Source organism: Oncorhynchus masou, chromosome 18, assembly GCF_036934945.1.
Source record: "Oncorhynchus masou masou isolate Uvic2021 chromosome 18, UVic_Omas_1.1, whole genome shotgun sequence".
Lineage (NCBI taxonomy): Eukaryota > Metazoa > Chordata > Actinopteri > Salmoniformes > Salmonidae > Oncorhynchus > Oncorhynchus masou.
In genome coordinates this window covers 8,710,700-8,725,685 of record NC_088229.1, presented here as the reverse complement: position 1 = coordinate 8,725,685, position 14,986 = coordinate 8,710,700, and the positions used below count along the sequence as shown (strand labels likewise).

At 43.0% G+C, this 14,986-nt stretch overlaps 1 protein-coding gene across 1 annotated transcript in view; it reads left to right on the top strand.

The window, feature by feature from the left end:
* Window positions 1-14,986, top strand: part of slc16a4 (solute carrier family 16 member 4) — an 85,419-nt gene that overhangs the window by 414 nt on the left and 70,019 nt on the right. Inside the window, exon 2 of the mRNA XM_064922087.1 lies at window positions 12,641-12,780. Within this exon, the coding sequence (XP_064778159.1) occupies window positions 12,758-12,780 (23 nt within the window). The 5' untranslated portion in view covers window positions 12,641-12,757. The remainder of the gene's footprint in view (window positions 1-12,640; window positions 12,781-14,986) is intronic.

Genomic DNA, 14,986 nt, shown 5'->3' with positions numbered 1-14,986 from the left:
ATTTTTACTCACAAATACACAACAATTGAGTGTTTTCCCACCGGGCACAAATTGATTGCATCAACGTTGTTTACACGTCTTTTCAACGACTCAAAATACAATGGGGTCACGTTTAATCAACGTGAAAAACTGATTGGATTAGCAAAAAGTCATTCATATAAAGGAATGTTTGTCCTTTTTTTTTACCCGAGTTTTAACCTACAGTGAGCTCCAAAAGTATGTAGTGACATATTGTTTTTTGTTCTGGCTCTGTTTTCCAGCACTTTGGATTTACAATGATACAATGACTATGGGTTTAAAGTGCATGCTGTCAACTTTAATTTCAGGTTATTGTCATCCATATTGGGTGAACCGTTTAGAAATTATAGCACTTTTTGTACATAGTCTCCCCCTTTAGAGGACCAAAAGTACTTGGACAAATTCACTTGTGCTGTATGTGTATGAAAGTAGTCAAAAGTTTAGTATTTGGTCCCATATTCCAATGAATATGATTACATCAAGCTTGTGAAGCTCAAATATCATACCACCAAAACATGCTAACCTCTCACCCTTACAATAGGAGATGTTAGCAGTTTTGGGGGGGTTGATATTTGTGTGTCTGTAACTTTCTCAATCGTCATTATTCATGGTTCATTCAGGACTATCCGTAATCATGGTAGGATCCACATTAATGTAGAAGTGTTAAGAAACATTATATTCTTATTTACAATAAAAGTGACTCTAAAATAACATTATTTACCCTTCATTTATATTAGGCACAAAATAATCTGAAACACAACCAAAACAAACAGCACGTGCATCCATCAAGTGTGTAGAGTCACAAGCTTGATGTACTCATTGCATGCTAAGAATATGGGACCAAATACTAAACTTTTGACTACTTTAATACACACAAGTTAATTTGTCCCAGTACTTTTGGTCCCCTAAAATGGGACTATGTACAAAAAGTGCTGTAATTTCTAAATGGTTCACCCAATATGGATGGAAATACCCTCAAATTATAGCTGACAGTCTGCTACTTTAACCCCAGTCATTGTATCATTTTAAATGCAAAGTGCTGGATTACAGAACCAAAATATTTTAAATAAATGTCTCACTGCCCCAATAGTTTTGGAACTCACTGTAAATCCAATGAAATGGTTCACATTTTGAAAAGCATTCCAGGTGAAGCTGGTTGAGAGAATGCCAAGAGTGTGCAAAGCTGTCATTAAGGCAAAGGGTGGCTACTTTGAAGAATCTCAAATATATTTTATATTTGGATTTGTTTAACACTTTTTTGGTTACTCCATGATTCCATATGAGTTATTTCATAGTTTTGATGTCTTCACTATTATTCTACAATGTAGAAAATAGTAAAACAATAAAGACAAACTTTTGACTGGTACTGTAGGTTGTAATCTCATTGATCAACATCTCAACCAAATACTACCCAAATCTCCACGTTGAAATGACGTAGGGTGCCCAGTGGGATATGTGTTCCTCTAACTAAATCCAAACAGCTAGTGGGTAGTGATGATCTGTTTGTTCCAAACAGAGTTGTTTGATGTCCGGTGAGTGAGGGGCAATAATGCAGCAAGACCTCTCTTGGAGTTCAAATTTACAATACTGTGGTGTTGTATGGTCCAGAACTGGGTTCAAATAATGTTTGAAATCATTTAAAAAATGTAAGCTGTGCTTGATTGCCTGCCCATGGGCATACAGACCTGTCCACTACCTCCACTGACCATATGGCTATGAGCTTTCTGATCCTCTCAAGACTGCGGCTGCCCATCCGGAGGCTTCAAGAAGTACTCGAGCTGACTTGGATCTATCTGATCTAGCTATTGTAGCCTGTATTTCTTTTTACATGACTTCTGGTTGTTTATTTAGCTTAACAAGCGCTTTGAGAATCTGTCTGTAATGAAAAGCGATATAAATGTTTCATTTATTATTATTATTATTATTGTTGATTGAGCTCTCCCTGTCGCAATGGAACTAATAGAAACGTCCCAAAAGTGCAAACCCTGTGCACCTGGCACTCCAGGCGAGCTAATGCATAACGCTCAAAGTTTGTGGAAGATTTAAAATAGTACTTGAACCCTGTTGAATATTTTGGTGTATGAGTTCACAGTACTGTGGTGTATGGTCGTTCCGTTCTCTTTTTCAGGGATAATAAACTAAGCCAAAAGCTTTTCATCTAACCACCAAGCAGCTTTTTAGCGACGTAATCTCCCATTCCTCATGACTAATGTATTTTGCTTTTCTTATTAACACTAAAAGAGAATGTGAGAATGTCGGATTGGCTTTTAGTATGGTATTGTATTACTGGAGTCCACTGGGGAAGCAGAGCTACAGTAATTGTAGCTATGGATCCGTGGTCACAAAGCTTGTTCATACACTAATGCCTATCAAAGTAAACTGATACAGTATCTCATTGTATTCAACACTTAATAATGTCTAAGGTCTTCATTTCAGTTATTTGCTCTCACATAATGAAACACCTTGAGTTGAGAACAATTACTCTGAGATGAGAGCATCTTTTGTTCTGTTAATTGAACTTTCGTATCGCCTGATGACCAAAAACCCTCTTCCAACCCGGCATAAACTAATCTACATGCTTAATTCATTGTAATGGATTGCCCTAGTTGACCAAACACTACAGAAGAAGTTGGATGTTGTAACGGTAGGTAACTGAACCCACTGGGCATAGTCAATGTCAAACATCTATGTGAATTCAAGTGAAATCAAGACAATTTTTGAATTAAGTCTTTGGATTTAGGTAAAAATTGGATGAGAAAGAAACACCCAAATTTACATCGATTACTTTTTTGTTAAATCCAAATAGTTTCCCATTTTGATTCAATGTCATCAGAAGGAAAAACGTTTTTTTTTTTTTTGCTGAAATTACGTGGAAACAACATTGATTCATCCAGTTTGTGCCCAGTGAGAAAGCTTCTAACCACAGGAGGTTGGTGGCACCTTAATTAGGGAGGTCTGGCTCGTGGTAAATGCTGGAGCGGATTTTGTTGTTGCTATTTTCACTATTACAATTATAGGCGCACTTGTTGGCCTTGGCGTGAAAGGGCTCGATTTTGATGAATAAACACGTTGTGGGTGTGTCGAGGCTTGGACCCTCACTGAACAATCAGTGCTCCATGGCCAAATATGTGGTTGCTCGAAGTAGTTTTTTTAATGTATTGCCTTGGAATCAACTCCAACTCCAATGTTAGTCCGTTATAGTTTGTTAAATGGCTTACAGAAATGAAATAACAAAATGTAGACCTACAATATGCGAACTTTAATCCATTTTACAGTCCACATTGTTCTAAGCAATTGCATGGCTTCAATAGCATTCACACTGACATAGGGGCTAGGCCTACTGTAAATTACATCATGGCTGAGCAGGAACATGCCAAACATAGTCAATAAGCAAGATTAAATTCATTATTGATAAGGCCTAAAAAGATAACAAATATTTCTAATCACATTCTTATCAAAACAACTTGTTTTAAATAGGCTATGTCACCCTTACAGACACCATCATTTCTCCCCATGGGCACATGATATTAAAACAACACAGACTGGGCAGCTTTTTGCAGTAGCTGGACCTGTCCAATATAAAGAGAAAGGGAGAATGTCCACTCACCGTTATACTGCTCCCAAATAGGTGTCACGCCCTGACCTTAGAGAGATGTTTTATTTCTCTATTTGGTTTGGTCAGGGTGTGATGTGGGGTGGGCATTCTATGTTTTGTTTTTCTATGATTTTGTATTTCTATGTTTTGGCCGGGTATGGTTCTCAATCAGGGACAGCTGTCTCGTTGTCTCTGATTGGGAACCATACTTCTTAGGTAGCCCTTTCCCTCCTTTCTTTGTGGGAAGTTAACTTTGTTTGAGGCACTTAGCCCTTATAAGCTTCACGCTTGTTTTTGTTTATTGTTTTTGTCGGCGTCATCCTAATAAAAAGGAATATGTTCGCTCACCACACTGCGCTTTGGTTCTCTTCATTCGACGGACGTGACAATAGGCCTGTGTTTTATGAATATAATCGGAACCATTTTACAGATCAGATCGTGTTCACACATCTCTAGAAGTTGCATTGTAAGTATGAAAAACAAGCAATCATATTTTTTATTTTTTTAAATAAATGTAATGATGTTATAAAATCTCCGGGATAAAAAAGATAGGCGTTGCTGTTGAACCAGCCTTCATTATAGTAGACGTAAGGGAGGGCTTGGGTTGAATCGGAAAACAAGCAACTTTTTCCAGGTTACAGAACTTCTAAATACGAGGTTCACCCTATCTCTCATTTCATGGGACATGGACTTATTGATCGAAACAAGAGCAATGGACATTAGAACGGTGGAAATCTGTCCTTTGGACAGATGAGTACAATGTTAGATTTTTGGTTCCAACCGCTGTGTCTTTTGTGAGATGCAGAGTAGGTGAGCGGATGATCTCCGCGTGTGTGGTTCCTACTGTGAAGCATGGAGGAGGAGGAGGTGTGATTGTGTGGGGGTGCTTTGCTGATGACACAATCTGTGATTTATTTAGAATTCAAGGCACACTGAACCAGCATGGCTACCACAGCATTCTGCAGCGATACGCCATCCCATCTGGTTTGCGCTTACTGGGACTATCATTTGTTTTTCAACAGGACAACGACCCAACACACCTCCAGTTTGTGTAAGGGCTATTTGACCAAGAAGGAGATGATTCCATATTTGTTAATTTATAGTTTTGATGTCTTATCGTTTTACATTGTAGAACATATTACAATTAAAGACAAACCCTTGAATGAATAGTTGTGTCCAAACTTTTCTGGCACTGTATATATGTTTGTGTTATTTTACTTACTTATTATTTTATTTATTTATTACCACCACCCCCTTCTTCGAAGGACACATATCTGTTTTAGTTATTTACAGCTTTTCTGCTACACAGAAACTCAGCAAAAAAGAAACGTCAGTTTTTCAGGATCCTGTCTTTCATTGATAATTCATAAAATCTTTAGTTTGTAAAGGGTTTAAACACTGTTTCCCCATGCTTGTTCAATGAACCATAATCAATTAATTAACATGCACCAGTGCAACGGTCGTTAAAATACTAACAGCTTACAGACGGTAGGCAATTAAGGTCACAGTTATGAAAACTTAGGACACTAAAGAGGCCTTTCTACTGACTCTGAAAAACACCAAAAGAAAGATGTGTGAACGTGCCATAGGCATGCTGCAAGGAGGCATGAGGACTGCAGATGTGGCCAGGGCAATAAATTGCAATGTCCGTACTGTGAGATGCCTAAGACCGCATAACGGAGAGACAGGATGGACAGCTGATCGTCCTCACAGTGGCAGACCACGTGCAACAACACCTGCACAGGATCGGTACATCCGAACATCACACTTGCGGGACAGGTACAGGATGGCAACAACAACTGCTCGAGTTACACCAGGAAGGCACAATCCCTCCATCAGTGCTCAGACTGTCCGCAATAGGCTGAGAGAGGCTGGACTGAGGGCATGTAGGCCTGTTGTAAGGCAGGTCCTCACCAGACATCACCGGCAAAAATGTTGCCTATGGGCACAAACCCACCGTCGCTGGGCCAGACAGGACTGGCAAAAAGTGCTCTTCACTGACGAGTCAAGGTTTTGTTTCACCAGGGGTGATGGTCAGATCCGCGTTTATCATTGAAGAAATGAGCGTTACACTGAGGCCTGTACTCTGGAGCGGGATCAATTTTGGAGGTGGAGGGTCCGTCATGGTCTGGGGCGGTGTGTCACAGCATCATCGGACTGAGCTTGTTGTGTCATTGCAGGCAATCTCAACGCTGTGTGTTACAGGGAAGACAGCCTCCTCCCTCATGTGGTACCCTTCCTGCAGGCTCATCCTGACATGACCCTCCAGCATGACAATGCCACCAGCCATACTGCTCATTCTGTGAGTGATTTCCTGCAAGACAGGAATGTCAGTGTTCTGCCATGGCCAGCGAAGAGCCCGGATCTCCATCCAATTGAACACGTCTGGGACCTGTTGGATCGGAGGGTGAGAGCTAGGGCCATTCCGCCCAGAAATGTCTGGGAACTTGCAGGTGCCTTGGTGGAAGAGTGGGGTAACATCTTACAGTAAGTACTGGCAAATCTGGTGCAGTCCATGAGGAGTTGCACTGCAGTGCTTCATGCAGCTGGTGGCCACACCAGATGATCCCCCCCCTTTGTTCAGGGACACATTATTCAATTTCTGTTAGTCACATGTCTGTGGAACTTGTTCAGTTTATGTCTCAGCTGTTAAATTATCAACCATGTGCAATGGAATCAGTACATCAAAAATATGTATGGCGCAACTCCTCTCAAACTTGATGTTTTAATAAAGCTTTGGTGATTTAAGATTTATTTCCAATCAGTCTCAGGAGCCAAACCCTTTGTCGACAGTCTTGACTACTTTGCGATTGCATTGGGCAAAAAAAACAAACAGGCTATGCTTGGTTTTTAAGCAAATACGAAGTATACAGGCACCAAAATCACATTAGTCTACTCTTGTTCCATGTCGTATGGTCAGTGTGCGTCACGGCTGGATGGGCTGCGTTTCCGCTGTCAAAATTCATACCATAACCAACTGTGTTACTGCTAAAACCAGATTTTGGTTGGTCTAAAATATCCCTATCAGCGCAGCCTGAAATTAGCACTTTGGATAGTAGACTGTATGCAGCTGCTGTTGTTAGTAGCCGACAGTTGATCCGATTGAAGAATCGTCTCGTTTCCATGCAGTACAGCATGTCAGGTCGCTAATGTTTCGGTGTAGGCTGCTACAACATTTATGTAAAGATTTTTTGCTTGTATCTGTCGCAGTTCAATACTGCGTTTTCTATTAATCTGATTGGTCAAGACAGCCTATAGGGACGAAGTCAGTGACCTGGCAGTCTGGAACCAACAGGACCCTGAGCAGCTTCTACCCACAAGCCATGAGACTGCTAATAGTTTGTCCGGATAGCTATTGGTTAACTAATTAACTATGTTAATTAGTTGTTGCATTGACCCTTTTTGCACCTAACTCTTTTGATTCATCACATATGGTACAGTGCCTTCAGAAAGTATTCATACCCCTTGACTTTTTGTTGTGTTACAGCCTGATTTCAAACTGAATTAAATATATTTTTCCCACCTGTCTACAAACAATACCCCATAATGGCAAAGTGAAAACAACATGTTTTTAGAATTTCTACACATTTATTGAAAATGTAACTATTCAAACCCCTGAGTCAATACTTTGTAGAATCACCGTTGGCAGCGATTACAGCTGTGAGTCTTTCTGGGTAAGTCTCTAAAGAGCTTTCCACACCTGGATTGTGCAACATTTGCACATGATTATTTTCTGAAATTCTTCAAGCTCTGTCAAATTGGTTGTTGATCATTGCTAGACAACCATTTTCAGGTCTTGCCGTATATTTTCAAGCAGATTTAAGTCAAAACTATAACTCAGGCATTCAGGAACCTTCAGTGTTGTCTTGGTAAGCAACTCCTGTGTAGATTTGGCCTTGTGCTTTAGGTTATTGTCCTGCTGAAAGGTGAATTAGTCTCCCAGTGTCTTGTGGGAAGCAGACTGAACCAGGTTTTCCTGTAACAACAAAATGTGTAAAAAGTCAAGGGGTGTGAATACTTTCTGAAGGCCCTGTACGCTGCTGCTACTGTCTATTATATATCATTTCGCCTAGTCACTTGAACCTATATGTACATATCTACCTCAATTACCTCGTGTCCCTGCACATTGACTCAGTACTGGTACCGCCTGTGTATAGCCAAGTTATTACCTTGTGTCCCTGCACATTGACTCAGTACTGGTACCGCCTGTGTATAGCCAAGTTATTACCTTGTGTCCCTGCACATTGACTCAGTACTGGTACAGCCTGTGTATAGCCAAGTTATTACCTCGTGTCCCTGCACATTGACTCAGTACTGGTACCGCCTGTGTATAGCCAAGTTATTACCTCGTGTCCCTGCACATTGACTCAGTACTGGTACCGCCTGTGTATAGCCAAGTTATTACCTCGTGTTCCTGCACATTGACTCAGTACTGGTACCGCCTGTGTATAGCCAAATTATTACCTCGTGTCCCTGCACATTGACTCAGTACTGGTACCGCCTGTGTATAGCCAAGTTATTACCTCGTGTTCCTGCACTTGGATGACTGGAGTCTTTGACAATTTTAGGGCCTTCCTCTGACACCGCCTGGTATAGAGGTCCTGGATGTCAGGAAGCTTTGCCCCAGTGATGTACTGGGCCGTACCCACTACCCTTACAGTCGCATTTGCCATACCAGGCGGTGATGGAACTGGTCAGGATGCTCTCGATGTTGCAGCTGTACCAAGGAACTTGAAACTCTCAACCTGCACCATGACAGCCTCATTCAATGTGAATGGGGGCATGTTCTGCCCTCATTTTCCTGTAGTCCATGATCATCTCCTTTGTCTTGCTCACGTTGAGGGAGAGATTGTCCTGGCAGTGTCTCTGACCTTCTTCCTATAGGCTGTCTCATCGTTGTTGGTGATCAGGCCTACCACCGTTGTGTCATCATCATACTTAATGATGGTGTTGGAGTCGTGCTTGGCCACAGGGTCGTGGGTGATCAGTGAGTACAGGAGGGGACTGAGCATGCACCCCTGAGGGGCCCCCTTGTTAAGGATCAGTGCGGCAGATGTGTAGTTAACTACCCTCACCACCTGGGGGTGGCCCGTCAAGAAGTCCAGGGTCCAGTTGCAGAGGAAGATGTTTAGTCCCAGGGTCCTTAGCTTAGTGATTAGCTTTGTGGGTAGTCTGGTGTTGAAGGCTGAGCTGTAGTCAATGAACAGCATTCTCACATAGGTGTTATTTTTGTCCAGGTGGGAAAGGTCAGTGTGGAGTGTGATTTGAGATTGCATCATCTGTGGATCTGTTGGGCAATTTAGTGTTTCCGGGTTGATGGTGTAGATGTGAGCCATGACCAGCCTTTCAAAGCACTTCATGGCTACCGACGTGAGTGCTACGGGGTGGTAGTCATTTAGACAGGTTACCTTCGCTTTCTTGGGCACAGGAACTATGGTGGTCTGCTTGAAACATGTAGGTATTACAGACACGGGCAGGGAGTGGTCGCAAATGTCAGTGAAGACACTTGCCAGTTGGTCCACGCATTCTCTGAGTACACGTCCTGGTAATCCGTCTGGCCTAGCGGCCTTATGAATGTTGATCTGTTTAAAGGTCTTGTTCACTTCGGCTGCTGAGAGCGTGATCACATAGTCATCCGGAACAGCTGGTTCTCTCATGTATGCTTCAGTGTTGCTTGCCTTGAAGCGAGCATAAAAGGCATTTAGCTCATCTGGTAGGCTCGCGTCACTGGGCAGCTCGTGGCTGGGTTTCACTTTGTACTCTGTAATAGTTTGCAAGCCTTGCCACATCTGACGATTGTCGGAGCCGGTGTAGCAGGATTCAATCTTAGTCCTGTATTGACGCTTTGCCTGTTTTGATGGTTCGTCTGAGGACATTGCAGGATTTTTTTATAAGCTTCCGTATTAGTGTCCCGCTCCTTGAAAGTGGCAGCTCTATCCTTTAGCTCGGTGTGGATGTTGCCTGTAATCCATGGCTTCTGGTTGGGATATGTACATACGGCCACTGTGGGGATGTCGTCATCGTCGATACACATATTGATGAAGCCTGAGGTGGTATACTCCTCAATGCCATTCAATGAATCCCGGAACATTTTCCAAAATGTGCTAGCAAAACAGTCTGACCACATCTGTATTGAGCGAGTCACTGGTACTTTCTACTTTAGTTGTTGCTTATAAACAGGAATCAGGAGTAATGTAATCAGTAATGTAACCAGGAGGATAGAATTATGGTCAGACTTGCCAGATGGAGGGCTAGGGAGAGCTTTGTACGTGTCTCTGTATGTGAAGTAAAGATGGTCTGCAGTTTTTTCCCTCTGGTTGCACGTGACATGCTGGTACAAAGGAGGTAGAACATATTTTCGTTAGCCTGCATTAAAGTCCCCGGCCACTAGGAGTGCTGCTTCTGGATGCTCATTTTCTTGTTTGCTTATGGCCATGTACAGCTCATTGAGTGTGGTCTTCATGCCAGCGTCGGTTTGTGGTGGTAAATAGATGGCTACAAAAAATATAAATGGAAAACTCTCTTGGTTGATGGTGTGGTCTACAGCTTATCATGAGGTACTCTACCTCAGTCTCGAGGTATTGCTCACCTATCTTAATATTAGACATTTTTCACCAGCTGTTATTGACAAATAGACCCTCACCCCTCATCTTACCGGACATAGCTGTTCGGTCCTGCCGATATATGGAAAACCCAGCTGGCATATCTTTTATTTATCCGTTATTTTACCAGGTAAGTTGACTGAGAACACATTGTCATTTGCAGCAACGACATGGGGAATAGTTACAGGGGAGAGGAGGGGGATGAATGAGCCAATTGTAAACTGGGGATTATTAGGTGACCGTGATTGTTTGAGGGCCAGATTGGGAATTTAGCCAGAACACTGGGGTTAACACCCCTACTCTTACGATAAGTGCCATGGGATCTTTAATGACCTCAGAGAGTCTGGACACCCGTTTAACTTCCCACCCGAAAGACGGCACCCTACACAGGGCAGTGTTCACAATATCTACACGGAAGATGGATATGCCAGCTGTCCAGATATTCTAGCTATCCACATGGAAGATGGATGTTCTAGCTATCCACATGGAATATGGATGTTCTAGCTATCCATATGGATGTTCTAGCTATCCACATGGAAGATGGATGTTCTAGCTCAGTCCACATGGAAGATGGATGTTCTAGTTATCCACATGGAAGATGGATGTTCTAGTTATCCACATGGAAGATGGATGTTCTAGTTATCCACATGGAAGATGGATGTTCTAGTTATCCACATGGAAGATGGATGTTCTAGCCATCCACATGGAAGATGGATGTTCTAGCCATCCACATGGAAGATGGATGTTCTAGCCATCCACATGGAAGATGGATGTTCTAGCTACCCACATGGAAGATGGAAACACATACATTTGCACACCCTCCCTCCCCCTCAGGCACACTCATTGAACACACTAGTGGTGCGCAAGTTTATTCAACAGCACCTGCCCAAAGGTGCTAATAACCAATCCGAAACTGCCCAATGTGATAAAGTGAACATCTGAGGCCCGCACCCGACCATAATCCACTGATATAGAAAATGCACAGTAAGCTACAGTTGAAGATGGCGTAATAATTTTTTGACAAGGGGTGCCGGATTTTTTTGTTGATGGCTGATTTAGATATGTTTCTACTTTATAAATTCAAAAATGTTTGTATGCTATTTGTTAGTCAACTTGTCTATAATTTTACTGAACAAAAATATAAATGCAACATGTAAAATGTTGGTCCCATGTTTCATGAGCTGAAATAAAATATCCCAGAAATGTTCCATAAGCACAGAATGCTTATTAATCACAAATGTTGTGTACAAATTTGCATCTCTAACAAAGCCTGTTACATCCCTGTCAGTAAGCATCTCTCCTTTGCCAAGATAATCCACCCAGCTGACAGGTGTGGCATATCAAGAAGGTGATTAAACAGCATGATCATTACACAGGTGTGCTGGGGACTATAAAATGCCACTCTAAAATGTATAGTTTTGTCACACAACTCAATGCCACAGATGTTTCAAGATTTGAGGGAGCATGCAATTAGCATGCTGACTGCAGGAATGTCCACCAGAGCTGTTGCTAGAGAAATGAATGTACATTTTTCTACCATAAACCGCCTCCAACTTTGTTTTAAAGAATTTTGCAGTGTGTTCAACCAGCCTCACAACTGCAGACCACGTGTAACCACGTCAGCCCAGGACCTCCACATCCTGCTTCTTCACCTGCGAGACTATCTGAGACCAGCCACTTGGACAGCTGATCAAACTGTGGGTTTGTCTGAGACCAGCCACCTGGACAGCTGATGAAACTGTGGGTTTGTCTGAGACCAGCCACTTGGACAGCTGATCAAACTGTGGGTTTGTCTGAGACCAGCCACTTGGACAGCTGATGAAACTGTGGGTTTGCACAGCTGAAGAATTTCTGCCCAAATGTCAGAAAACGTATCGGGGACACTCATCTGCGTGCTCGTTGTCCTCACCAGGGTCTTGACCCGACTGCAATTTGGCGTCGTAACCGACTTCAGTGGGCAAATGCTCACCGGTTTCACCTGTACCTGACAGACAGCGTGCGTGGCTTTGGGTGGGAGAACATGCACAATTGGTGGCTGACTAAATACTTTTTTGCCCCACTGTATATAGTTCATCCTGAGTGATCTTTTAGGCCTATGATAACTCTGGGAAGACATTAAGAACGTCTACCCATCCTGTCATGACGACAACTCACTTCTCTTCATGCTCATGTTTTGATGTGTTGTTATTTTAGTATGAAACTATGTCTTCAGTCAGGGAAAATTTTCTACCGAGACAAGTCCCACTGTTGTCCTGATTTTCAATTTTACCTAACCTTTATCTAACTTGCCAAGTTAAATAAAGGTTAAGTAAAAAATATAAATAAATTGTCGATCCAGAAAAGTCCCTTGAGGTTAAAAACCTCTTATGCAAAGGGAGATTTTCATGTTATTTCTAACTTGTATGTGCCTGTTTTGTTGTTGCAGGTTAACCTTGAGACAGCTGTAGATTTATCTCCCTATCCACACACCAGAGGAAGACGCTACAATACACAGTAGACACTTTTCAAATCTCTGCTGCTGCTTCACAGCCCACCTTCCACCATGCTATCTAAAGAGCACAACAGGTATAGCACCGTACACCCACACCTGTCTTTCCCCCTGTCCCTTTACCTATCCTTTCTCCCTGTCCTTCTACTTGTCATTTCCTCCCTGTCCTTCTACTTGTCATTTCCTCCCTGTCCTTCTACTTGTCATTTCCTCCCTGTCCCTTTACCTATCCTTTCTCCCTGTCCTTCTACTTGTCATTTCCTCCCTGTCCTTCTACTTGTCATTTCCCCCTGTCCTTCTACTTGTCATTTCCCCCTGTCCTTCTACTTGTCATTTCCCCCCTGTCCTTCTACTTGTCATTTCCCCCCTGTCCTTCTACTTGTCATTCACCCTTGTGCCTTTAGCTACATTTTTGAAGAAATTACTACTGGCTAACTAGTGTAAATCTGTCAAGTCTGATGATGTGTTTATGGTAATGTTCTCTGTAGTGTTTTCTCATCATCCCCGTACTTAGTGTCTCCGTGTCCACTTATAGTGAACATGATTCATATTCCTTCAGCACTTGAACCTTTAGAAGCTGTATATGTTCTGTCTCAATCCTAACTCACACTCATACACATTCCCTACCATTGAACTAACCAGCGTCATGTTCTAACGAGTCTGTTCCAAACATTCCCAGATCTAATGTTTATGTGGATAGTAGTAGCACGGCGACGGTAGACTTGAAATAATGCTTTTTGTTGGTGGCCCACTCTTTGAAGATATGCACAAATGAAGGCGTGTGGCTTTAATGCTTTGTCTACAGCGGTGGTAGATGGGAAAATTTCCTAAAGAGGAAAAGTCTGTCTGTCTGGCTGTCTCTCCCCCTCTCTGTCTCTCCCCCTCTCTGTCTCTCCCCCTCTCTGTCTCTCCCTCTCTCTGTCTCCCTCTCTCTGTCTCCCCCTCTCTGTCTCTGTCTCTCCCTCTCTGTCTCTGTCTCCCCCCCTCTTTCTCGCTCTCTCTGTCTCCCCCCCTCTTTCTCGCTCCCCCCTCTCTGTCTCCCCCCCCTCTTTCTCGCTCTCTCTGTCTCCCCCCCCTCTTTCTCGCTCTCTCTGTCTCCCCCCCCCTCTTTCTCGCTCTCTCTGTCTCCCCCCCTTTCTTTCTCTCCCCCCTCTTTCTCGCTCTGTCTCCCCCCCCTCTTTCTCGCTCTGTCTCCCCCCTCTTTCTCGCTCTGTCTCCCCCTCTTTCTCGCTCTGTCTCCCCCTCTTTCTCGCTCTGTCTCCCCCCCTCTTTCTCGCTCTCTCTGTCTCCCCCTCTTTCTCGCTCTCTCTGTCTCCCCCCCCTCTTTCTTGCTCTCTCTGTCTCCCCCCCTCTTTCTCGCTCTCTCTGTCTCCCCCCTCTTTCTCGCTCTTTCTGTCTTCTGTCCCCCCCTCTTTCTCGCTCTTTGTCTCCCCCCTCTTTCTCGCTCTTCTGTCTCCCCCTCTTTCTCGCTCTCTCTGTCTCCCCCCTTTCTCTTTCTCCCCCCCTCTTTCTGTCTCCCTCCCCCCCTCTTTCTCACTCTTTCTGTCTCTCTCTGTCTTTCCCCCCCCCTCTTTCTCGCTCTCAACTCAATTCAAGGGGCTTTATTGGCATGGGAAACGTGTTAACATTGCCAAAGCAAGTGAGGTAGACAATATACAAAAGTGAAATACACAATAAAAATTAACAGTAAACATTACACATACAGAAGATTCAAAACAATAGACATTACAAATGTCATAATATATACAGTGTTGTAACAATGTACAAATGATTAAAGTACACAATGGAAAATAAATAAGCATAAATATGGGTTGTATTTACAATGGTGTTTGTTCTTCACTGGTTGCCCTTTTCTTGTGGCAACAGGTCACAAATCTTGCTGCTGTGATGGCACACTGTGGAATTTCACCCAGTAGATATGGGAGTTTATCAAAATTGGATTTGTTTTTGAATTCTTTGTGGATCTGTGTAATTTGAGGGAAATATGTCTCTCTAATATGGTCATACATTGGGCAGGAGGTTAGGAAGTGCAGCTCATTTTCCACCTCATTTTGTGGGTAGTGAGTACATAGCCTGTCTTCTCTTGAGAGCCATGTCTGCCTACGGCGGCCTTTCTCAATAGCAAGGCTATGCTCACTTAGTCAGTACATAGCCAAAGCTTTCCTTAAGTTAGGGTCAGTCACAGTGGTCAGGTATTCTGCCACTGTGTACTCTCTGTTTAAGGCCAAATATCATTCTAGTTTGCTCTGTTTTTTTGTTAATTATTTCCAATGTGTCAAGTAA